At 39.4% G+C, this 24,660-nt stretch overlaps 1 protein-coding gene across 14 annotated transcripts in view; it reads left to right on the forward strand.

Annotated features, from left to right (window-relative positions):
* Positions 1-22,199, forward strand: part of TRAPPC8 (trafficking protein particle complex subunit 8) — a gene marked incomplete at its 5' end in the record, with an annotated part of 50,170 nt that extends 27,971 nt beyond the window's left edge. For 4 of the 14 annotated variants that reach the window (XM_083517636.1, XM_083517643.1, XM_083517649.1 and 1 more), the window contains 20 exons: positions 805-825; positions 1,596-1,727; positions 2,306-2,530; positions 3,020-3,128; positions 4,446-4,640; positions 4,818-4,948; positions 5,740-5,814; positions 6,684-6,810; positions 8,042-8,199; positions 9,021-9,460; positions 10,675-10,822; positions 12,122-12,218; positions 12,670-12,741; positions 12,834-12,874; positions 13,535-13,720; positions 14,209-14,310; positions 14,920-14,967; positions 16,989-17,134; positions 18,327-18,416; positions 21,093-22,199. In XM_083517636.1, coding sequence (XP_083373762.1) covers positions 805-825; positions 1,596-1,727; positions 2,306-2,530; positions 3,020-3,128; positions 4,446-4,640; positions 4,818-4,948; positions 5,740-5,814; positions 6,684-6,810; positions 8,042-8,199; positions 9,021-9,460; positions 10,675-10,822; positions 12,122-12,218; positions 12,670-12,741; positions 12,834-12,874; positions 13,535-13,720; positions 14,209-14,310; positions 14,920-14,967; positions 16,989-17,134; positions 18,327-18,416; positions 21,093-21,327 — 2,778 coding nt within the window. In that variant the 3' untranslated portion in view covers positions 21,328-22,199. The remainder of the gene's footprint in view (positions 1-804; positions 826-1,595; positions 1,728-2,305; positions 2,531-3,019; positions 3,129-4,445; positions 4,641-4,817; positions 4,949-5,739; positions 5,815-6,683; positions 6,811-8,041; positions 8,200-9,020; positions 9,461-10,674; positions 10,823-12,121; positions 12,219-12,669; positions 12,742-12,833; positions 12,875-13,534; positions 13,721-14,208; positions 14,311-14,919; positions 14,968-16,988; positions 17,135-18,326; positions 18,417-21,092) is intronic. The other 10 variants (XM_083517645.1, XM_083517647.1, XM_083517638.1 and 7 more) reach the window with 3 other exon arrangements.
* Between the last annotated feature and the right edge of the window lie 2,461 nt (positions 22,200-24,660).

A 24,660-nucleotide genomic window follows, 5' to 3' on the forward strand; every position in this document is an offset into this window, starting at 1 on the left:
TGCATTCCATTGCATAAAACTATTCTGCTGCTTCATCTCTGCATCTGTTAATTTATGGGAAACCCACAGAACTCTTGTTATGACCACAAAATAAGGAAGCCTTTGCCAGCCTGATGCCTTCAATATGTTTTGGACTTCTACTCTGAAACATCTGGGCAGCACCAGGTTGATGAAGGCTGGAATAAACTCTCATTTTGAACATTCTGCTAGCCTTTCTTGAAGGAAAGTTGACAGGCGGTTAAATGTATAGTTTGCAGTATGCTGCAATCTGTGGTTATGAAGCACACATGCTTTCAAGTAGGATAGTATAACTATTGAAGAAACTTTAAGCTACAGTTTTGCTCTTCACATTTTCTTGTGTCTCTTAGAATCACACTTTTAGATAGCAGCAGAGTAGTCTTAAAATGAAGTATAAAACGCCCAAGATGCAATATAAGGTTCCCCCCCCCCCCCGTGTAGTAAACATGAGATTAGAAAGACCAATAGTGAATACAATTATTTCGTGTTGGGGATCTGTTAAGATTGTGTGAGGCTACTTTGTATAGGTAACTGAATAAGAGGAATTATTCCTGTGTCATTTTAGAATTGTCCAGAAATTATTTTGAAACCATTTCGAAATTATGTGAGATGTTTCAGTTATAAATTAAAAAGGTAACATAGCTCCTGTTTAGTCTTTCAGAATTACAACTCAAAGTTAGCTTGTAATATTCCATACTTGTTCCATGTCTTTTTTGCTTTTTGTTTAATTGAAATATGTTAAAGCTTATATTCTTATTCTTTAATTTTTCTGTTGAAAAATGGCAGCAGAGCGCTTGGATGGGAATGGTGAGTGTTAGAAATGTCAGCCTGAGTAGCTGGAGGTTTAGGTAGTGCGTTAAATCTGTTTTTACTCATCTGTATGCCACTGTGTTTTGATATCTGGATATTGATTAAAATACCAGTTTAAGAGAATTTTTTCATGTTGATGATTGTGTGTGGTTCTGGATACTAACATGAACATCACAGCACTGTTTTGCTCATTGGAGAACACTCCTCATTTGCTGAACTATTGGTAAATGAGACTTAGAAGGAACGCTACATTTTTGCAACAAGCTCTGTGGAAGGAAGCTTCTTAAAATGTTTAAGCTTTGACTCATTTTTATATTGTTTCTACAAGCATTTTCCATAGGGTTTATTCAGTTCCTTTGTTTGAGGCATCACAAGTACTGAACCAAGGACAAAGGCCATAAAACTTCCTTTTTATACCAGCTCACTTTGATCTTTAAAAAGTCAAGCAGAACCAGTGAAATAGAAAATAGTTCACTTTTTGACATGCAGTACAGAAAACATGGTTTGCTATTACTTGAGAAATAAATCATCAAGGGTACTGTTGTAGCTCTGTGCAGTGAAATTTGGATGCAGCGTATTCAGTGTTGGCTAGTGAAGATTTATAAAATTGGCATATATTCACTGCATCAGTAATACTATAGAGCCTTGCATTGTTTCAGACTTCAGAGCCTTCTCTGGTAATTGGGAATTTATATTTAAGAATATGGACACCACTGTGCTTTCTGGGTAATTGTAACTTGTCTCTTATCACTCACTGTTTTTAATAGGATTCAGATCTGCGGAGTGCACTGTTGCTCGAGCAAGCTGCACATTGTTTTATAAATATGAAAAGTCCTATGGTTAGAAAATTTGCCTTTCATATGATACTGGCTGGCCATAGGTATAGTAAAGCAGGGCAGGTAAGTTTTCTGTGTTAGGAAATAAGTACATATTCTGTAATTTTCCAATTCTCTTGATAGTGTTTTAGCACCTTTGAAATACTTGATCATTGTTAAATACTGCTTGAGTTGAGTGGAAAGTTTTATTCTACATCTTTGGGAGGGGAAACTCAGAAATGAAATGTTTCCCATTCCATCTACTGAAGAGAACATAGGTAGTTGTATCTCAAGTGCTGGCTACCTTGACGCAGGTGGGATTAGCACTCTGTATTGAATTACCAAGACCATTCTTATGCTAGATATTGGGGGACCCTTCAGAGCAGATTAGGAGGGGTAGAGGGGAAAGGTAAATTATCGGAAATTGCTTTCCTAGCCATTCTGCTGATGCAACCCTTACTATCAGTTTAGGGACACAGTTGGCTTTTGTTGACCTGCCCTTATTTTCCCCAGTATTCAGTAATCTCAGAAAGCTGTTTAAGGCAATGGCTTCTTATATTGACATAAAATATCCTTTTGAACTTTTTGGGTTTTTACTCTTTAGCTCCAAATACATCGGCAAGTGGAATTGTATTTACCGTGCTTCACTTTTTATCTTTCAGAAGAAGCATGCTTTACGATGTTACTGTCAAGCCATGCAAGTTTATAAAGGGAAAGGATGGTCACTTGCAGAAGATCATATAAATTTCACTATTGGTCGGCAGTCTTTTACACTTCGGCAGCTTGACAATGCCGTATCTGCATTCAGGCATATTTTGATCAATGACAGCAAGCAAAGTGCTGCTCAGCAAGGGGCCTTCCTCCGAGAATATCTTTATGTTTATAGGGTAAGATGTCAGTTTTTATCCTCAGTGTTCTGCAATTGTCTTTTAACTTTTCCCTGCTTGATACTAAAATGTAAGTTAACCTTACCTGATGACGTACGCAGAAATGCTATATTGAATGCTTACAGCTCATGTTACTTTATGTAGGGCCATGTCTGGCTAGCATCTCACTGATGCCTGTCAGCTGGCTTCTGTATCAAGCAGTTTGTTCCAAAAAAGATGGTCATTTATTATGGACACAATATGATGTTCTAAATTCTATCCCACTACTCAAAACTTGCATGTAGTAATAAGTATTTGTAAATTGCTATAAACGCTAGTCCTTGTTCAAAGCACTGCATGACTAATTTCATGTATCGAAGTGGACTTTGGTGTGTCAAAGAGTTTCTTTTTCCATTTAGTAAATCTTTAGTTTTGTATATTCCAATTCTCAATATCTACCGTAGTTTTACTTGCCAAAAGTTGACCAAGTTCTGCTTTTCTTTCTTGCAGAATGTAAGTCAGCTATCACCTGATGGGCCATTACCACAACTTCCTTTACCTTATATTAATAGTTCTGCAACACGAGTGTTCTTTGGACATGACAGACGGCCATCAGAAGGTTAGCACAAAAAAGGGGATTTGTTCTTAAGCCATTTGAGTTCATTAGGATAGCATACCTTAACATAAGGTTGGATTTGTACATGCTACAGAATGAGAAGGTAGACTAGACTGTACCACTTCATACTACAGGTGGATATTATATTGCTTTTGTATATACCTCTGCATCAGAAACTTCCTGCAAACAGTGAACTAGCACATCAGGGAGCAAAGTTGATGCCCAGCCCTTTTCCTGTTGTGCTGGGTTTTTTCCCCCTGTTTTCAGGAATTTTTATTTTTAAGTTTAGATGGGCATTAAAATACATTCTGAAATGCTGCAACCTACTCTACCAAGTCAGCATCCTTCTTCCTCATTTTGTAAACTGCTTTGAGGTTTTTCCTACAATCAGATGGTATATAAGTTTTATGAAATAAATAAATAATTTCTGTTGCATTTTAAGGCCTAATTCTGTGCTATTCAGATATATAGAAAGTGAATGATTTCAGCATTTCCCTTCCTCACCTTAATTCACTTTAATAAATATAAGATTAATGGGAGTTCTTGCTAATGGACAGATTCAGAAAAACCGAGCCGCCTTTGGTTGCTGTGGTTTGGATGCTTTCACATGTAAGCTGCTCTAACAGTTGTAGCACCAGACAATAAATAGTACCTGGGCATTTTTTCCTCTTGCTGCTAGTTTTTCTGCCACAGTTCCTATGCTAATCATGCTCATTCTCCTAAAGTGTTTGAACTATAAACAGTCAGTCCAAGAGTTAGAACAGTTCTTGCACTAAACACTACAGTCAGGAGTTGCAGTTGTCTTAAAGCTTGGCTCCATCTGTGTGTCCACACAGCCATAACCCACCCCAACCCCGTCCTGGTAAGCTTAGCAACACTGATGTCAGGAGAGCAGTTTCCATCTCTGCTGCTTCACACCAGCCGCTACTGGATTTTAAACCTATTGTGAGCCTTCTATGTATGACTGTAGTTTAGAATTAGTTCATAAGTTAGAAAAAATATATTAGTGATTCTGCAGTCAAAAGTTTGGGCCGGCTAGTTCAATATGTGAACCTTGGTCCCCTCCCACTGGTTTGTTGATGTCCCTACCCACTTATTGTTCTGGATTTCAGTCTCACTGTCTGTCCTTTGAAGTTCTGCTCCCAGCAACACATACCATCTCTTGAAAATGCATGTATGAAACAGGCATTTTAAGAAAATTGTATGGTCTCCCAATTGAAAGTTGATTCACCATTTGTAATAAAAACAGAAAAAGTTTTTTGTTTGGTACTCTCTGGTGTACTGAAGTGATTGTGATTTTTTATTATTATTCACAACTAGGTGAAAAACAGGCAGCAACACACATAAGCCTTGATCAAGAATATGACTCTGAATTCTCCTATCAATGGAAGGAACTTGAAGAGCAAGCTGTGGCTGCAGCTAACAAAGGCACAGCACTTTCTAATTTCCAGCCAACACAGTATTGTCTGAATAAGTTTTCAGATAACTCTAGGTTTCCACTTGGTGTAGTAGAAGGTAAAAAATTTGTACACATTTTTAAAAATGGCACATAAAACTAATATTATTTCAGCAAAGTTGCTTATGGAATAGAATTGCAGTGATAAGCTTTTAAATTATGAATGCCTTGGTTTATTCTCACATCTTATAAGAATAACCTCCCTAAATACATACATTGACTTTTCTTTTTAATAGAGCCAATAACTGTGGAAGTAGCTTTTAGAAATCCATTGAAAGTTCCACTTCTGTTAACCGACTTATCACTGCTTTGGAAATTTCAACCAAAGGATTACAATTCAAAGAATAACGGAGAAACAAAGGAAGTAGTAAGTGATTTAATCAAGTCCTCTAAAAAGACTTCATACACTACTAGCAATATTTGTATCTTTCAAAATCTTTTTATTGAAAAGTAAACCAGTGCACACTTTCATATGTTGATTTTCATTCTACTTAGTTTTTAATCCCCCAGAGATTATTCACAGCCTCCTCTTAGAGGACAAGGTTTAGAATCGTGCATGGCCTCTGCTCTTGGAAGTAGGAGTCCCACCTCATCAAAGGGAAATTTACCTTCTCATTATTATAGAGACAATGACTATAGTTGAAATTACTGAGACTGAGACTCCCCACCGTCACCTTGCAGTGGAGAATGGAGGCTTCTGCTTTATATTAGCTGTAGTTTATTGTGTCATCCAAATCCTATACCTTAGTGAAAACAAGCCAACATTATAAATTATGGTTTGAAGTTGGCTTGTTTCCACTAACCATACTTAATATTAGTCATATGTTTGGCAACACAGGAAGCTGTAGTTAATCTAAAAAGAAAGCAAAAGTTTTCAAACATACGGCTATACCAGAGGAGGAAGCGGGGAGCACATAAGTACCCCAGAGAGCACTAGGCTCTTTCCCATAATGCAAAATTTGGTTTAACATTGTGTCCAAACATACTCGTTACGTAGGATACCTGCCCCCCCAGCTATACCTAGGTTTTTGTTTTCGTAAACTATCAAGCTTGAAATACATTAAAATATAATGTTCTTAGAACCACTATTGGGAACAGTTTGCTACTGAGAAATAATGGTGTGCTTAATTGAACATTTTTTTTCATAATTTATTTTAGGAAACATCTGGAAAAGATATGATTGGAGCTGAAGTAATATCAGAGTTTTTGATGAACAGTGAAGAAACTAAAATGGTGGGTACCTAATTCTCTCTCTCCCCCCCTTTAAAAGCAAAATCTTTTCCAGAACCTCACAAAAGGAGTTAGGCATAAAATACTTTTAAACATTCCTTTTGTGAGGCACTTTGTGGGGGAGGGATTACAGTGGTGCCTCGCAAGACGAAATTAATTCATTCCGCGAGTTTTTTCGTCCAGTGAATTTTTCGTCTTGCGAAGCACGGTTTCGGAAAAGTTTTGGAAAAGCTTCAAAAATCGCCAAAAACCTCAAAAAAGGCTACCACACCACGTTCTATGAGTTGCTCCTCGAAGTCAAGTCGCAACTGTATTAACGGTGTTAAGAAAAAGGAAACAAACTTGCAAAAAACGCAAGACGTTTTCGTCTTGCGAAGCAAGCCCATAGGGAAATTCGTCTTGCGAAGCAGCTCAAAAACCGCAAACCCTTTCGTCTAGCGAGTTTTTCGTCTTGCGAGGCATTCGTCTTGCAGGGCACCACTGTATTTTTCAGTTTTAAATTACTCACTAGAATTTAATACCTACTTTAATAGTGCTTACATTATTTAAGATGGTACTTGGCAGTAGAGAAGCATTGCAGTGGGGACGTTCTTTTCCATGTAAGGGACATCTGGGCAGCCCTTTAACAATATCTGAACAAGTATGCTGTAGAATTGTAAAGACACAAGAAAAGCAATGGCAAATAGTTTGCCTATGCTACAACGTTGCATTTATTTTCTGAAACACTCCTGTAGAAATATGTAAATTGTATTAATCTTGCAGATAGCTTCTTAGAATGGTAAATGTAGATACTTGTTTTTGTTTAACTAAAATGGCGTTTAAATGTAAAATAACTACACTAGCAACAACAAAAATTTAACATATCTCCACAGGCAAGACTAAAGCTCTTTCCCCATCAAACAGGGGAGCTACACATTCTGGGAGTCGTTTACAATCTTGGCACCATTCAGAGTACTTCAGTGCTAGATGGAGTAGACCCTTCTGTTGTGCTGCAAACAGGTATGTCTGTTGTATTTTTATGTCTAACACAGGGTCTAGTAACACATGGAATGTGGTCCATAGGGCTGGTTCATTCAGTTTTGCCCACTACTAATGGGATATAGGTGTTTCAGTTCATGATTTGTTATCGTGACTAGACCATAGTCTTAACACCAAATTTGATACTTCCCTAGGCCATATGAGGGTGATAAGCTAGAGTTCTGGTTCCCTTGTAATATCTAGACCATAGTGTGGGTTCATGCACTCCTGTGCACAAGATGTAGCTCAGAAGCATCCACTTCCATTTTCAACTAACTGCGCTTTATGGCCCATCCTGGAACTGGTTTTAGGTTTAACGATGGTTTATGGAATTATTAATCGCAGTTTCAAATTGACTTGTTTTCAGTCTAGGTTTAGAAATAACAAATCACATTTATTTGGAAACTCAGCAAGTGCTTCTGATCTCCTTTTCACTGATGAAACTGGTGCAGGGAAGGGGATGGTGGAATATACAATACCAAGGATTGTGTGCATAGTGCTAAACTGGGATTTATGTGTTATTACCAACATGACAATAAAATACTACCTGTAAATATATGTGTCGACATCATGAGATGGCTACATCACATGAAAGAGATTTTCTTACTGCTGCAGTGTTGCCTGTTGAACTCCCATATTAGTGAAAGAAAGGGTTTTTTAAATTCCAACTTCACCTTTACCAGAAATAACATGAAAAGGATGCCACCAAGAAAGTCACCAGAAAGCAATGGCTCATTGGATCTGGACTTGTACAAGCAGCAGGGTGCTGTGCAGTGAGATTATCCTGCTCCCTCTTCCAGCTCCCATTAAAAGCTGCTTCTGAGGACTGGCACAGGATGTTGTGTGGTGGTCTGTAATAAGGGGAAGGAGGTGTAAAAGCCTTGTTGTGTGAGCCACCACCTGCTTATATAAGATGGGATCCAAGCCAATCTGTTGATCATGTTGTAAAGTTAGGTTTAACATTAAAACCTCATCATTTTAACAGCCAGGCACACATACCTTTTATGTCAACAAAATAATTTCATTATCTATATTTAGTTTCATCATTAAACAATCCTGTTTGGGGAGGGATGATGATGAAGATGGTTTCTTTCAGTGTCGAATTCACTTTTAACAATTGTAGGCTCAACTCAATGTGATCTTAAAAACCAGCTCAAGTTTTCATTATCTGCTTACTTCTTGTTCTTCAATATCCTGTTGGTTTTCTTTTCAGGAAAATTTATCTCTAATGGAATGTCAGTACGGGGGCGACAAGATTTAGAAATACAGGGCCCTCGTTTGAATAGCACAAAAGAAGAGAAAACATCTATTAAATATGGACCTGATCGACGTTTAGATCCTATCATTACAGAGGAAATGCCTTTGCTAGAGGTACAGCTATCATTGACAACATTGTCAAATATGTAACAGCTGCTTTTGAAATACATAGGTGTTTCTTCCAGTTTTTCTTTTATTACTCGGTATCAGATTAAACTTGTTAAGTTATAGTGCATAGAGTTAAAATTTGAAGCCCAGTTAAATTTAATTCAAGTGTGTTGTTGTTTAGTCGTTTAGTCGTGTCCGACTCTTTGTGACCCCATGGACCAGAGCACGCCAGGCACTCCTGTCTTCCACTGCCTCCCGCAGTTTGGTCAGACTCATGTTTGTGGCTTCGAGAACACTGTCCAGCCATCTCGTCCTCTGTCATCCCCTTCTCCTTGTGCCCTCAATCTTTCCCAACATTAGGGTCTTTTCCAGGGAGTCTTCTCTTCTCATGAGGTGGCCAAAGTATTGGAGCCTCAGCTTCATGATCTGTCCTTCCAGTGACCACTCAGGGCTGATTTCCTTAAGAATGGATGCGTTTGATCAATTCAAGTGTAAAAGAGTGTTAAAGTGTAAAAGACTGTAAACTGTAAAAGAGCATGATGCATCTTCTTCCCCAGACTTATTGCACTGTATTTTTTCTAACGTTGGCTGATAACAGCTTTCTGAGAAAAAGAAAAACTATTTTGAATTCTTGTCACTTTCCACGTGGTACTCTTTTCATGTTAATTTTAGTAAAGGTGAAAATGGAATTTGGAAAACCACCTTGACGTGGGCTTGATTCTGCAAAAATTATTTCTATTGATAATTATGGACAAATAAGATAGTCCTGCCTTAATGAACTTTGTCAGTTTGTCAAAATGTGTTCCTATGTTTCTCTTCCAATGCAGGTCTTCTTTATAAATTTTCCTACAGGGCTGCTTTGTGGAGAAATCCGAAAGACATATGTAGAGTTTATGAATGTAGGCAAGTGTCCTCTGACTGGAGTGAAAGTTGTCTCTAAACGGCCAGAATTCTTTACCTTTGGTGGCAGTAGCACTATTTTAACACCACTAAGCCCTTCAGCATCTGAACATTGTAGCGCTTACAAGACTGTTGTTAAGCATTCTACCTCCCTATATTCTCTGACGTCCTCCGCTGATTCTTCAGACTTTGGGGTTGGAACAGGATGTCAGCCAGAAGTGATAGATGTCCCCCTTCCTGATTCTGTACTGCTCCCCGGAGCTTCAGTACAGCTTCCCATGTGGTTACGTGGTCCAGATGAAGAAGGTGTCCATGAAATAAACTTCTTGTTTTACTATGAAAGTATTAGAAAACACTCAAAAATGTGGTAAGCTTAACTATCTTCTTTACTTCTGAGTTAAGTGGAGTTTTGTTGGGGTGGATCCAGACATGTCCTTCCACAAACAGCAGGATGTCAGCCTGGAAGATCTTTCTGCAGAGTGTCCTATTAGCTTATAACAACAGTTTTATTATTGGCTGTAATGTTGAATCCCATTCAATTGGTTATATGCAGACACTTTTGCATGGGCAGAAACCTATATCCTTTTCATTCATTTAATGTGTAAAGCCAGTACTTCCTTTAAATTACATGTCTGGGTAGGTTACAAATTTTTGGGGTAGAACAGATTCAATACTTAATTAAATTTGTACCATTTTTAATCAAATGACTGCTTATAGTCTTCAGATTCTGGATGAGCCTAAGTATTATCATTGGGTTTAATTCTAAGCACGCAGATGAATGTACTACGTGGAAAACTGGATTTATTTATTATTTAAATTTTAATGCTGCTTTTCCATATACATATGCTTAAAGTGGCTCACAACAGAACAAAAATGAAAATCAATACAATGTTACAGTCACAAATGACAAATCATTTCAAAACATAACATGGCAAACCAACAAATAACTGTTTGATTATATTAAGTTAGCATTTTAAAGTTGTCATAAAGCAAACTCACAATGAAAACATAAAAATCTATATCTTTTGAAATAAAAGAATTCTGTGCATTTATACATTTGGACACCTCTTAAAACACCTCAGCTACATTTGGCATGAGGCCATGGAGTAGGTTTTTGTCTATTTTTGGATACCAGTGGATACTATTTTGTAACAAAATGGCAGACTACACAGCAGTGTACCACATAGAAAAACAATATACCATAAAATAATATAAAATTCAGAATAAGTGTAAATCACAATGATCAACAGCACACACCGCTGGGATCACAGTTCAGGGAAGGCCTCTGTGATTTTTTTAAAAAGTATTAAGCAAGCACCTGAAGCTAAACTGTTATTTCTTGCCTAATATTAGTAGGAAGGGAGTCTAGTAAGGCAGGTGGCATCAGATATGTGGAACTTTTTGGAGTGAAATGAAACTTGATGCAAAGCTCCTTTCAGTGGGCATGTAGATGGATCAGAGTGAATTTCCCCTCATTTTTAATGTAAACCATCTTGATTGTTAGTGAACAACTTCCTGGTGCTGAAGTGCATGTGAGGGAAATACAAAGCTGGTGAAATGTTACATATTTTCTCTTTCCAGTCACAGAGTATTGAGACATACTGCCGTTATTTGTACCAGTCGATCACTGACTGTACGAGCTACCGTATATCGAAGCAATGCTCTTGAGGATGAAAAAGGTGATGGCGACAACATGCTAGTGTTTGTGGATGTGGAAAATATCAATACCGTAAGTCTGCTTAGAACTTGGTCCAACAGTGTTTGTATTTTTAAATTGAAGCTTGCTGTCCTCAAAATGTTGGGGAGTGTGTAAGATATCCTTAGGTGGGATAAGAATGCACACACCCCTGCTTGAAGGCAGGATCATAGAACCTTTAAAGGAAGTTGTTGTTCCTTCCCCTGGAGCTTCAGTTTGCTCAGAGCACATTGCTTATCTTTGTCTTCTCTAACTTTGACTTTTAAATATATATTTATAGATCTGTGCATAGTCTCTTAAAACTAATTTTCAAAAACTAATTTTACTGGATTGAAAGTTCAGAACAGGCATAGGCAAACTCAGCCTGCATAATTAAAATAATTGGCCTGTTCTGAACCTCTTCAGACGTCATTTTCTCTCTAGGGGTCTAGCTTGGGAGAGATTGGAGTGTGCTTCTGCCAAATGGGCCTCCACATCTGTACCTCACTTGGTTTGCTATGGGGGGAAGTGAATAACCAGATCTAAGAGATTCTGTGCCTTTGTTCCTCTGAGATTAAAATCTCTATACAGAGGGTTTAAACTTGCAGTGTTAAGAGAGATCTCCACATTCAAATGAATGCAGGATCTTCTGATTCAGTTACTTTCTTTCATCCACAACGAAGGGAGTAGAGGAACAAGCTGACAACCTTAAGGCCCACTTCTAAACTCTCTCCAGGCATGAACCTGGCAAGGTGGAGATAATGTGATTCAGTAGGGCTTCGTTTATTTTGTTTTTTCAGTGGACAGATTAAAATTGGTGTGGAAAATGTGAATAATGAAGATCTTCAGGTGCCACGACTCACACTCTCTCTTTTTATATGAAAACTTTACTTGAGTTACTAACTCTTGCAATGTATTAAATTCTATTGAGCAAATGCAGCCAGAGTTGAATTAGGGACAATTAGGTATCCTTAAAGTATACACCGGCTTAAAGTGCTTCCTGACAGGGCCTTTTATGGCAAGCAGGCCATTGAGATTTGATTTTTCTGTGTGCATGTTTGGCATGTTAGATTGTGTACATACATGTTCCTTACCCCACAATCATAGATTGCTGTCCAATACTAGTGGGTGAAATTTGATGGAATGTTTCTGGAGTTTTTTTTTGTCCCTACACTGTCCTTTTTCTGTTCTGGAAACACCATTTTGTGAATTGTCCTGATCTAACCTTTTCAGAAAGATGCATGAATAAAAATACTAAATATTTTGAGTAATATCAAGCTATTGAACATTTTCTAATATATGACTTAAATAAAATTTCATCTCTTATCTCTCTTTTTGGTGCTTGCTTATTAGAGTGAAGCTGGTGTAAAAGAATTTCACATAGTACAAGTATCTAGTAACAGCAGGAACTGGAAATTACAGGAATCCATAAATCTGCCTGAAGACAAAGGTTTGTGAATTGCAGAAGTAGATATGGTAGTTCAAATTGTGTTTTGTATAAATGTTTAGGCTTGGATCCTAAGAACGGCAAGTTCAGCTCATCAAATGGAACTTTCCTGCTTCCTTTTGACTGCAGCTCCCTGCACCCCCAAAACTGTTCCTGAGGGTCTGTAGGACATTATTTAATGTAGGGGTGGGAGGGAGGGAACAGTAGTTGTGCTTGGGAAGTGGTGGGAAAGTCCTGGGCCAGAAAAGTTCTGGACCAGAAATTATAACATGTCACAAGTAAAAGATTTAGAAGCACAAGAAGTACTTGAAGAATAATAATAGTATTACCCTAAAACACACACACGTTTGTGATTATGCTGCTGTGTGTAAAATATGTGAGCTTAGCAGTTATGATGTTAAAGTGTAAACTTATATGACATGAGAAGCAATCCATATTTGGTCATTCCTTCTAGCAGATATTAAGCTGGCTAACAGAGAGAAAGGAAAATTGTGCTTGAAAGCAGTAAGATGCAAGCATTCAGTAGGTAAGTATTCAGTTTTTTGGAGTATAATATTTCTATAATTAAATCTTCATTCATTTTTATGGGCTAACATTTTTCTCCCTTTTCATTTGTAGAAAATTATACATTTGCAGATATCGTTTTTGGAAGTGAACAGGTATACATGTAATTTTTTTTAATGCACTTATACAGTGGTGTAATACAACCACATGAGCAAAGCATTTATTCCAATAAATGATCTTGGGTGATGGGAAAAAAACCTTGCTAAATCTAAAACACATAAAAGTCAATGGTTCAAGTACCCATGTACTGAATAATAAAATAAAAATAAAGTATTGATATGTTTGATGTAGTTACTCACAAAGCTCAGGAGCGCTAATGTGCCTAAAGGCATTTTAAAAACATGTGATAATTACTCAAGTACAATCACATTCTCTCTTCCACATTGTATACGCAGTTTTAGACATAAGCAGAATATGACCACAATCAATGTGCACGTCTGAATATTTCTTGGCCTTTGTTCAGAACAACTCTGCTGAACTGAACTGCTTTTTAAAAGTGCAGTGTGCGAGTGCGCAATTACAAGCATACAGTGGTACCATTTGCCTTTTTAAATAAAATTCTTGCGGTAAATCCCCAGACCGTTTTGGAACTGGAGGAACATGATGAACCATTTGGGGTTTCTGTAGAATTATAATTTGAGAGGCAACCTCTGAATGCACATCACTCTTGGATTACAGTTTATAGTTTGTTTTTCAAACAAATATTTTACTGGCTATTTCTGAAGAACAACACCTCTGTTCCTTTTCTTTCATAGATAATCAGTTCAACCAGTCCATGTGCAGATTTCTTTTTCCGAAGCTTATATTCTGACTTAAAAAGAACTCGATCACAGCAAAGTGTGCACACATCACAAGGAGCTGCAAAACCGTCTCCTGACAATGCTGTCAGACTAATACAGAAGTGCAGTGAAGTGGATTTGAACATCATTGTACTTTGGAAAGTATGTATAAAATATAATATATTTCCACAGATAAGCAAAACAGTACAACCTAAGCATACAAAGCAGTAGAGATGCTGTTTAATGTTATTGACTGACACAGACCTAGGAGACGGGGGCCATTTTAAAACACTTCCTAAAGGATAGCATTATCAGCCCCTGGTGAATGTGTCTGGAGATGAAGTTCAACAATTGGGACTGTATCAGAGAACACTCTGTTTCCAGTAACCGCCCACTTAACTACATGTTTTTAAATATGTCATTTTAAGGGTTCTTTATAAATGTGTTTAATAACCAAATAAAAGTATCGGGATGGCTATACTCTGTTAACACTACTCAACAATATATTTTACAATAGATCTATAACAGGTTATTATTTTCACCATATTTGTGTCCATTCTTAGCTGTCACTATTTGGAAAATTCCTGTTACAACTTACACCTTACAATTTTGTTTATGTTGTGATCTTTTTCAACCTTTTCCTCAAACAGGCATATGTGGTGGAGGATAACAAGCAACTCATTTTGGAAGGACAGCATCATGTTGTGCTTCATACAGTAGGAAAGGAGGCATTTTCTTTCCCTCAAAAACAGGTATCATGGAATAATTACTTTTTTTGTTTTTAAGAAAAGCAAGGGTTTGTTTTTTACACACAAGCTTTATTGCAGTCCATAGACCCCAAAATACATAGTACAACAATAGTATATATCAACAGTTATTAAGGTGTAAAATCTGCCTTGCTAGCATTTTAATAGATGAACTTTGAGAAATATTTGGGGGGAGGAAATCTCCTTGACCAGATGGATTTCAGGCAGAATTCTATAACATAGTATATATTAGAAGTTCCATTATTAAGAACACAATGAATGTAGGAGTACTGAGATACTGCCAAACGCTTGGAATGAAGGTTGGACTAGAGTGCTGCATGGGGGGGATGTGAAGATGGGCTATTGTATCAACCTGTTTTCTTGAAGCATGTCTAAATAAAAGTTATTTTGAGTCAAGTGCAAACATAATGATGACTTACTTCCAACTATAGATCCTGACTCAACCTCAGAAAATGTTTCCTCCCTGGTGCACATATTAATCACGATTAAGGCCAGCCAGGATTTCCCTTAGCAAAATATCTTTAACTAACTTTAATTAGCATATTTGTGCATGGTGGAATATATTATCTTGCTCTGATACCTTTGTTTTTTTAGGGTTTTAAAAAAATACTCGGGAATTCTGACTGGGAAGACTTGGAACAGGTATGAGAATCCAGGGGAAAGATATATTTCTATAGTGCTGTATGGTCACCATTTCTGTTATCTGTTTTAATAACCTGCTGTTACCTCATCCTCCCTCCTCACCAAACAAGCTGGGTGTCACCACAAATAGCTTGATCTCTGCTTTTGACTTCCTTGCCTTTGAATAAATTCTTGGGAGGCTTGACACTCACACTGCTCTTAAAATTCTATTCTCCATGTAGGAAATTTATATATGCTCTTTTCCCATCCCCTCCTCAATTTGTGCATAAAGTGATGTAGAGAATGACCCTACACCAGATTAATAAGTTCTTTCATGAGTAAAAGTATTTGGGGTTAGGTTGTTCTTTTGCTTAACTATAGTGTCATTTCCCCCCACAAAGCTTAACTATCGGTAGCCTGTGCAATTCTTTAAGAGGCAGTGTAACACAGGCGATACCCAGTGAGCAGTAGAGGTGCCATATTCCCTATCTGCAACTTCCAGGTTAACCTCAAAGGCACATAAAGTGCCTATCAGTAATTTTCTCTGGAGGTTACTAGCACATGAACAACAGTAGTCAGGCTGTCCCGGTCCAAAAATGGGTCATAGGTGTCTTACCATCCCAAGGTAGTAAAAAGCACTTGTAGCCACTGAAACCACTTGGGCCTTCATTCACAAGGTGACACTGAAAAGACAAAGTTATTAGGTGTTTTGAGTCCAGAAAGTATGAAGAGAGCCCATAATGGACACGGTTGCAGTCCTCTGGAAGGAACAAATTTGGAGCTTGTGGGGTAGTCCTGGATCCAGTGCCGTCACTTGAGGCCCAGGTGGTCTCAGTGGTGAGGAGTGCCCATTTCCAGCCCTGCCTGTTTTGCCTGCTGTGGCTCATTTTGGACAGAGATAGTTTGGCCATGGTACTCTATGCTCTGGTAACTTCCAGATTGGATGATTATTGCAATGTATCCTATGCAGGGAAGCGCTTGTAGATAACTTGGAAACTTCAACTGGTCCAAAATGCAGTGGGTAGGGTTGCCTTTAGAACTCATCTTGGACTACTGCAATGCGCTCTACGTGGGGCTACCTTTGAAGGTGACCCGGAAACAGCAATTAATCCAGAATGTGGCAGCTAGACTGGTGACTGGGAGTGGCCGCTGGTACCACATAACACTGGTCCTGAGAGATCTGCATTGGCTCCCAGTACGTTTCTGAGCCCAATTCAAAGTGTTGGTGCTGATGTTTAAAGCTCTAAACAGCCTTGGCCCAGTATACCTGAAGGAGCAGCTCCACCTTCATCGTTCAGCCCGGACACTGAGATCCAGCGCTGAGGGCCTTCTGGCAGTTCCCTCATTGCGAGAAGTGAGGTTACAGGGAACCAGACAGAAGGCCTTCTCGGTAGTGGCGCCCACCCTGTGGAACGCCCTCCCTTCAGATGTGAAGGAAATAAGCAGCTACCCTATCTTTAAAAGACATCTGAAGGCAGCCCTGTTTAGGGAGGTTTTTAATATTTAACGCTGTATTGTTTTTAACACTCGATTGGGAGCTGCCCAGAGTGGCTAGGGAAACTCAGCCAGATGGGCAGGGTATAACTAAATAATAATAATAATAATAATAATAATAATAATAATAATAATTATTATTATTATTATTATTATTATTATTACTATTATTATTATTATTATCATCATCTAACCACTTTTCATAAGCATACACATTGCCACTTTGTTTCTGGGTCCAATTCAAGTTGCTCATGCTAGTGTTTAAAGCCCTGAATGACTTCGGCTCCAAATAACTGAAAGATTGCCTCCTTCCCTATGGATTCTCTTGGGTGTTAAGATCAGCAGAGGGGGCCCTCTTGGTTGTTCCATCTCCTACAGAAGTTTGATCGTATTGGACATTTCTTCTGCATTTGTTTTAAAGAAAGAATCAATGAACAGTTTTTTTCCTCTTACATGATTTGAATAAAATCTCTTATGTATTTCTCACATGCGGGATTGAGTTCTTCTTGATTTTATACGACTTTGCTTATTTCACGCTTGTATTCCAGGAGTCATCAGAGATAGGGCTCTTCAATTTTTTTCGGCCAGAAAACACATCGGTACCTGCTAGGCCATCTCTGGATCAGTTTTCCAGCCTTATTAAAACTAGTCTTCATTATCCAGAAACCTATAACCACCCATTTCATCAAAAAAGGTTTGAATGCTTCTTTGTTCTAATTTAAGGAATTTAGATATTGTTGAATGTGATGCAAGTAGTCTTCAGTGGAAGAACTATGCAGTGCAACACTGAACTACAAAGAACAAAAAGAAATGACCATTGTAATAGTTAGCCTTTAATTTTAATAGTTATTTAAAATTTAAAGGCTATTTTTCATCACTGTTAAATAATATCACAAAGGCCTCTTTTGAAGCGGAGTATTTGGGAGGGATCTTGAGTATGGGAAGCTGGTGTAACTCTTTTTTGCTGACATAAATTCTGCTGGGTTGCTCGGTCACATGATCAAGCTGAATGGTGTAAGGATCCACAATAAGTCGACCCTGCCTGGTCCTGCCCCCACCGCTCCCCCAGGATGCCCATTTTCAGGACTTATACTGGTGTAAATTCTGTTGGTCCTTCTGGCTAAGCTGAAGATCCACCACATCCTAACTAACTCATTGAATTAGGTCTGGGGTTAGGCTTCCTTCCTTTGCATTCTCAAATTTTGAATAAATTCAAGAGCTGAAAGAACCATGGGAGTTTCTCATGCTAAAGATCATTTTTTTTAAAATCAAAACTTCAGCCAACATAAACTAAGAACAACCTCATTCAAAATGTTGCCTTCTCTTATTGTGTTTTAACACCCCATGTAAGGTGGGGGTGGAGATATGGTCATGTGTCTAGTTCAGCAAAGAAGGGTACAGCAGCCTCTGCTTCAGAGTGCTGCATTCTCTTTGGTTAAACACTTGTTTCTAGCCTCATGTTGTCACTTTGCATTTGAACCCAGAAGGGAGAATGGAGACTGTTGCAGAGCAGCTTTATTATAATTTCCCATCTAGCTGAAGAATAATGATTCCTTTCTTTATTAAGAACTGTGGATAAGTCAAAAGTAGCCCCACATGTTGATAGGTTGCCTGAGCATTTTGGCACAAGAACGTAATGTGCTATAGATAATTCTGCCATCAGTGGACAATCCCTGCTCCAGAGACCTTGTAATTGAAAGATGTTTGTGAACAAACACAGCTAACATAGCTAAGATGGTGATTTATTTTGGAATTATAACTGAAGGGTTTGGCCTCTGGCTGATTTTTCATTCTTGTTAATAAAGGTGCATATTGTGTTGTGTAGTTGTGTTTTCCAAAATCAGAAGTATCAGGACAAAGCTTCTAATGAGACTTTTCTTTTGTAGCCTTTGTATAGTACCAGTCACTCTTCTACTTTCAAATTGCTCTCAGGCCGATGTTGATGTGATCATTGACTTGCGACATAAAACAACAAGGTAATATTCTAAAGCTAAATTTTATATTAATGAAGCAAATCAAATTTAGATATTCACCTCTAGACAACATATCGTAATTAAAAGGGAAACCTCCTCTCTGTGTATGAACCACTTACTTCAATCTAAAGGTTTATTGAAGGCAGTGGAAAAGTTACAAATGATGGAGAAATGTTATCTAAAATTTCAGCTCAACAGTTTCAAATCTCTACTCACTTGCAAAGCTTCCTGTGTGATATTGTTGCAAGCAGTATCTTTCAGCCAGTATCTCTCATCACAGACTTAGGATAAAAAGAGTTGGGAATCATGTTTGCAGCCCAGACCTTGGAGGGGGGGGGGCGGATAACAGTGTAATGAATTAGTAAGTAACTAAGTACTTCACATGTTTTTCCAGTTTATAATTTTGTGTTATGTAGGAGTGATTCAGAGGATTCCTTGTTAGATCCTACTCTGAAATATTATTGTGAGGAAAGTCAATCCAGTTTGTTGACTCTGACATTCATAATCTGTTGGGGGAGATGTGTCTGGTTTTACTCCTCATATTATTTCCTTTCTAACATGCAGACATATGCACACACACAGTGACATCAGTACAGTTCCAGAATATGTTTCCACATATTGGACACTGTTGATGTTTCACTTAGCAATTATAAATGTTGCAAAATTCAACCACAAAACTGGGAAAGCAACACTGGCAGGAAAAGGGGAGGAGGGAACTCGCAAGTGTTTAAAATGAGATTTATTCCAAGCCCAACACATATTAGAATAAATCTTTGCTTGGAGGGTCTCTTGCATTTAAGAATTGCTGCTAAAACATGTCTCTGAGTAAAAATTTGTTCTGAAACATGTTGGGCTTAAATATTATTTCATGCACCTAAACTTCCCTCCCTACTTTTTTCCCTTACCAAATTCATAACATAAAAAAAGGTTGTGGGTTGTTTGTAGTATAGATGGCAACCGATTATGCTATTGTGCTTGTGTGCACAGCGCTGAACCTGAAAGTGGCAGAAAACGCTACTAAAAAGGGGGGCAGGGCACACTTATATGTGCTCTGCTGATGCATGCAGGGGCCAGGAACGGAAACCCCCCCCCCCATTAAATGGTTGTCGACTGTAATGCTCCTTGAATTGAGTAAGGAAATACATTTTCTCCTTGAGTTCTTGGTGGCCTTAGATATCATTGACCACAGTATCCTTTTGGGAAGGTGGGGTTTGGAGCAGTGTACTTCAGTGCTTCTTCTCCTACCTCCCAGACCATTTCCACAAAGTAGTTGGAGTGGGGGGCACGGCTCAACACCATTGGAGTTTCCCTGTGGTGTCCTGCAGGGTTCAGCCTTGTCCCCCATGATATTTCACAACTCTCTGTAGCCACTGGGGACTGTCATAAGGAGATATTAAGTGAAGTGTCACCAGTATGCAGATGATACCCAACTCTATAGTTCTGTTCCAACTGAATTAGGAGAGGGGGCTGAAGTCCAAGACTGTTGCTTGGAGGCAGTGATGCGCTGGATGTTGGCCAACAAATGAAAACTACTGATGTGTTCAAGTTCTCTAGTTTAGGAGGTGGAACTAGATGGGGCTGTATTTCCCTTGAAATAGCAGATTTGTAGGTTGGGGGTATCCAGCGTCATCACTGGAAACTTAGGTACCGTATTTTTCGCCCCATAGGACACACTTTCCCCCCTCCAAATATGAAGGGGAAATGTGTGTGCGTCCTATGGGGTGAATGCAGGCTTTCGCTGAAGCCTGGAGAGCGAGAGGCGTCGGTGCGCACTGACCCCTCTTGCTCGCCAGACTTCGTGCAGATCTCCTCAAGCCGTGGGAACCTGCGCCGGGCTCCCGCTGCTTGCGGAGAGTTGCCTGCATGCCGAAGGCTGGGCGCGCTGAGGCCAGCGCTCCCAGACTTCGTGCACCTCTCCGCAAGGCACGGGAGCCCAGCGCTGGGCTCCCGCTGCTTGCGGAGAGTTGCCTGCATGCCGAAGGCTGGGCGCGCTGAGGCCAGTGCTCCCAGACTTCGCACACCTCTCCGCAAGGCGTGGGAGCCCTGCGCTGGGCTCCCGCTGCTTGCGGAGAGTTGCCTGTTCTGGGGGCTGGGGTCGGGGGAAGCTCAGGCTTCTCCCACCCCAGCCCTGCGCCTGGGGGGGGAAATAATTCCCCCCCTTTATTTCCCTCCCAAAAAACTAGGTGCGCCTTATGGGACAGTGCGTCCTATAGGGCGACAAATACGGTAGCTAGGAATGTCTATTGCCATCTTCAGCGGGTTCATGAAATACAACACCTTTTGGACAGAAATGACTTGGCCATGCTACTCCACGCTCTGGTAACTTCCAGACTAGATTTTTGCCATTAACTCTGTGTGGGACAACTCTTGAAAACTACTCTGAAATTTCAGTGTTGCTTTTTAAACTTCTGTAACCTGCCCTGGAACCTTGTGGTGAAAGGTGGGTTAAGAATTGAAATAGTAATAATAGGCTGCAAACTTTGGAATGCATTAAACTGAAATTCCTTGTGGTGTGGATCAATAAGCAAAAAGCTAGTATAAATATAATTGGTTTTATTATATCCCAGTATGCTTTGATTAAATTATTGAATCACTGTCACTTTGGCTAAGTTACTCATAGGTTTATACTAACACTTTGGGGCATGAGCCGAAGAATATGACATGTTTTCTCTTTTCCAGTCCAGAAACACTTGAAATCCATGGTTCATTTACTTGGCTTGGGCAAACACAATACAAGCTTCAGCTGAAAAGCCAGGAAGTATCCAGCCTGCAGCTAAAGGCCTGTTTCGTCCACACAGGAGTTTATAATCTTGGAACCCCACGAGTTTTTGCCAAGCTTTCGGACCAGGTTACTTTGTTTGAAACAAGTCAGCAGAACTCGATGCCAGCACTGATCATCATTGGCAATGTTTGACTTGCTGCAGGTTTATTTAAAACCAAAAAGAAAAGAAGTGTTTTGAGTACTGTTACTTACTTCATTACTTTTAACCTGCAACCTTGGCATATGAACTGTTAAAATAGTGTAGATAAAATTCCAAACTATTACAAGTACTTGTCTCCTTCTGTTTCATAATGCCTGGTACATTAGACTTGACAGAACATTTATTTTTTAAAAAGTATTCCATAAATTAAGTGGAAATACACAACATTACTGGTGATATCCAATGTTAGTCATGCTCAGAACAAACCCAATGAAATCAATTGACTTAATTTCTGTGGGTCTACTCCATGTAACTTAATTGGGTATCATCCTCTTCGTAACAGAATTGGAAACTCCTGTATACCTTAGACCCTGTCAAATGCAGCCATACTGCTGTTAAAACCTGTGTTAATATTTGTGGCTGCATTAGGAAGCAATTTAGGGCACAGACCCATGCTGGCATTTTTATTTGTTTGTTTGTTCATGAACCATCTTTTCATAACATTTCTGTGAAGTTCAATAAGATACAAAAATAAATCCTACCCAGTTTTTCATTTTCCACTTTTAAAAAAGTGAAATTGGGATTTCTTTCATATTCTGATAGCCAGTCCTCTTTGCAAACTGCATATAACTCCTCTTAATATCCTTTAAAAACAGAAAACCCCAGTTTAGATATGTTCTCATTCATCTCAGTACAAAATGCACTATTTCACAACCATTAAAGTTTGTCATGTAAACACATCCACTTTATTATGTAACTATAACAATTCAGATGATCTGTTTAAATTACCAGTTAATTAAGCTTTTCGAGAAATGTATTATATTTATAACAAATGTGCTGTAAATAGAATAAAATGTGCACCATATTCACTGTATTGATTTATTTCATAATGTTTCTGAAATGATGACAGAAATTAAGTAGATGCCTGTTAATGGTTTGTTCTGGATCGTTGTCTTGCCTCAGTAATGAAGCAGATGAGAGCCAAGAAATTGAAGCTCAGTCCAGATCAAGATTGAGACACAAGACACTGTTAGTAGGCGGTACCCTAGACCGGATGGATGGGAGGTGGCTTGCTGTTGATGGGGTAATACTCCCTCTGGAGGAACGGGTATGTAGTTTGGGGATCCTTCTGGATCCACTGCTGTCGCTTGAGGTGCAGGTGGCCTCGGTGGTGTGGAGTGCCTTCCATCAGCTTTGTGTGGTGGCCCAGCTGCACCAGTATCTGGACAGAAATAGCCTAACTTCTATATTCTTTGTTCTGGTAACCTCTAGGTTACATTACTGCTTCACATAATATGTGGGGCTGCCTCTGAAGAATGTTTGGCAGCCTCAAGTGGTGCAGAGTTTGGCAGCCAGGTTGCTCACCAGGACAAGACGGTTTGAGCATATAACACTGATCCTAGTCCAGCTGCACTGACTGCAGGTTTCTGGGTGCAATTAAAAAAGCTGGTTTTTGACCTATAAAGCCTTAAATGGCTCAGGACTGCAGTACCTCAAGGACCACCTCTCCCCATATGAACTGACCTGGACCCTGTGATCATCATAGAGGCCCTCCACGAGAGTTCTAGAGGGTAGCAACATGAGAAAATCCCTTTTCTGTGGTAGCTTCCTGATCTCCCCAGGGAGGCTTACCTTGCGCCTTCACTGCATATCTTTAAGTGCTAGGTGAAAATGTTTCTCTGTAACCAGGCCTTTGGCTGATTACACATTCTATAGCCTTTTAAATGTGTTTGTGGGATGAGGTGTTATTGGTTTCTTTGGATCTTTTTATGTATTTTGTGTTTTCATTTTTTATATGTTGTGAATCACCCTGTGATCTTGGGATGAAGGGCAGCACACAAGTTTAATAAATAATAATAAGTTAAGTGAAACAGAGTTGTAGGTTTGGGGTTTGAAGTGGAGAGCCCCAGTTCTGTGTATCCTCAGATTGACAGTTCACCCATGTAGGACCACCCCCAGCTAAAAATTAGGATTCTGCAAAGGGGTTCACAAGTTGGCTGGAGACAAATTAGGATAGTCTAAAGCACTCCAATGTGAAGCTGGTTTGACAAACAACACATCAAACATGAACAGGATGCATATGCGTTTTGGATAATGTATGATCATGGATTAAAATCTCAGCACAGGAAATGCAGCAGGTGCACAATAAACGGGAATGTGAACAACACCTGGGCAACAATTCCTTCTCCACCAGGGAAGCAAAGCAAAGAACAAAACAAAACACCCCTTTCAAAATGAGCCAGAAGTACTGTCAAACAAATCAGGCATTCCCTTCTCTGTTTGAGTCTAGAGGAAAATCAGAGTAACACACGCATCAAAACACTGCTTCAAATTGAAGCAGAAACTACCTTCGACATTGTCTCAAGAAGGTACTTTCAGGATTAGTTTGAAGCCAGTTTTGAGTCTTCAGTAATGCAGGTGTAACTATGTTTCTGTAAGGCACTTGAGAATCAGAGTTCTGACTTGGTGAGCTGCAGTGCACTGCTGATCCAGGATGTCATGAACACATCTGCCCCAAGTATAGAAACACAGCATGAGTTTGGAAGCAGTCGGACAGCTGTGAGCAGTGCCCCTCCCCCTCCGCCTGACACAGAATGGAATGTAGATAAGGTGTCAGGAGAGAGTGGGAGGGAGAGAAATCAGCCTGCTCAAGCAAGCAATCCCCTGAGCCCAAGGAGTAGACGTATGAGAAAGGTAATAGGTTCAGCATATTCTGCAGAACCAGGAAGCACTCCTTAGAAGGGCTGGCACAGACGCTTGGTTAGACGTCCGAGGCTAATTGTTTGTATTGCAATAAATCTTCAAGCTAATCACGACTTGTGTGTTATCAAGACAGCAGCCACCCACCCACCCACCCACCCACCCACCCACACACACACAGAGAGAGAGCACTCCCTTATCTCCAATATAAATATTCTATCTAAATCTAATCCAATATTTTTCTCCCCAATTTTTCAAATTACTGAGAAGTTTGTACTTTTTAAAAATAGTGGGGCAAGAAGAGAGTATCATGGGCTGCTTGCTTAGTATTTCAGCCTTCAAGGCAGCATACCATGTAGCATCAGAGTGCATTAGAGAGCTTTCCCCCCAAATCCAAAGCCCATGTGACAACTGTTTCCACCCACACTGAAAAACAACCACAACCACCACACACATACACAAACCTAACACCGATTACTGCCCATGAAGCACTATTCTGCTCATATTTGGATAGTGCAGAAAGAAAAAGGAAATGTGAAAAAGTTTTATTGAGTCTGTGCCCTCCCCCCCCCCGTTCCCCCTCCTTGCATGGATGCTTAAGACACTGTGGAAACAACAGTGCATTA

The sequence above is a fragment of the Podarcis liolepis genome (assembly GCF_965112155.1).
Source record: "Podarcis liolepis genome assembly, chromosome: 8".
Classification (NCBI taxonomy): domain Eukaryota; kingdom Metazoa; phylum Chordata; class Lepidosauria; order Squamata; family Lacertidae; genus Podarcis; species Podarcis liolepis.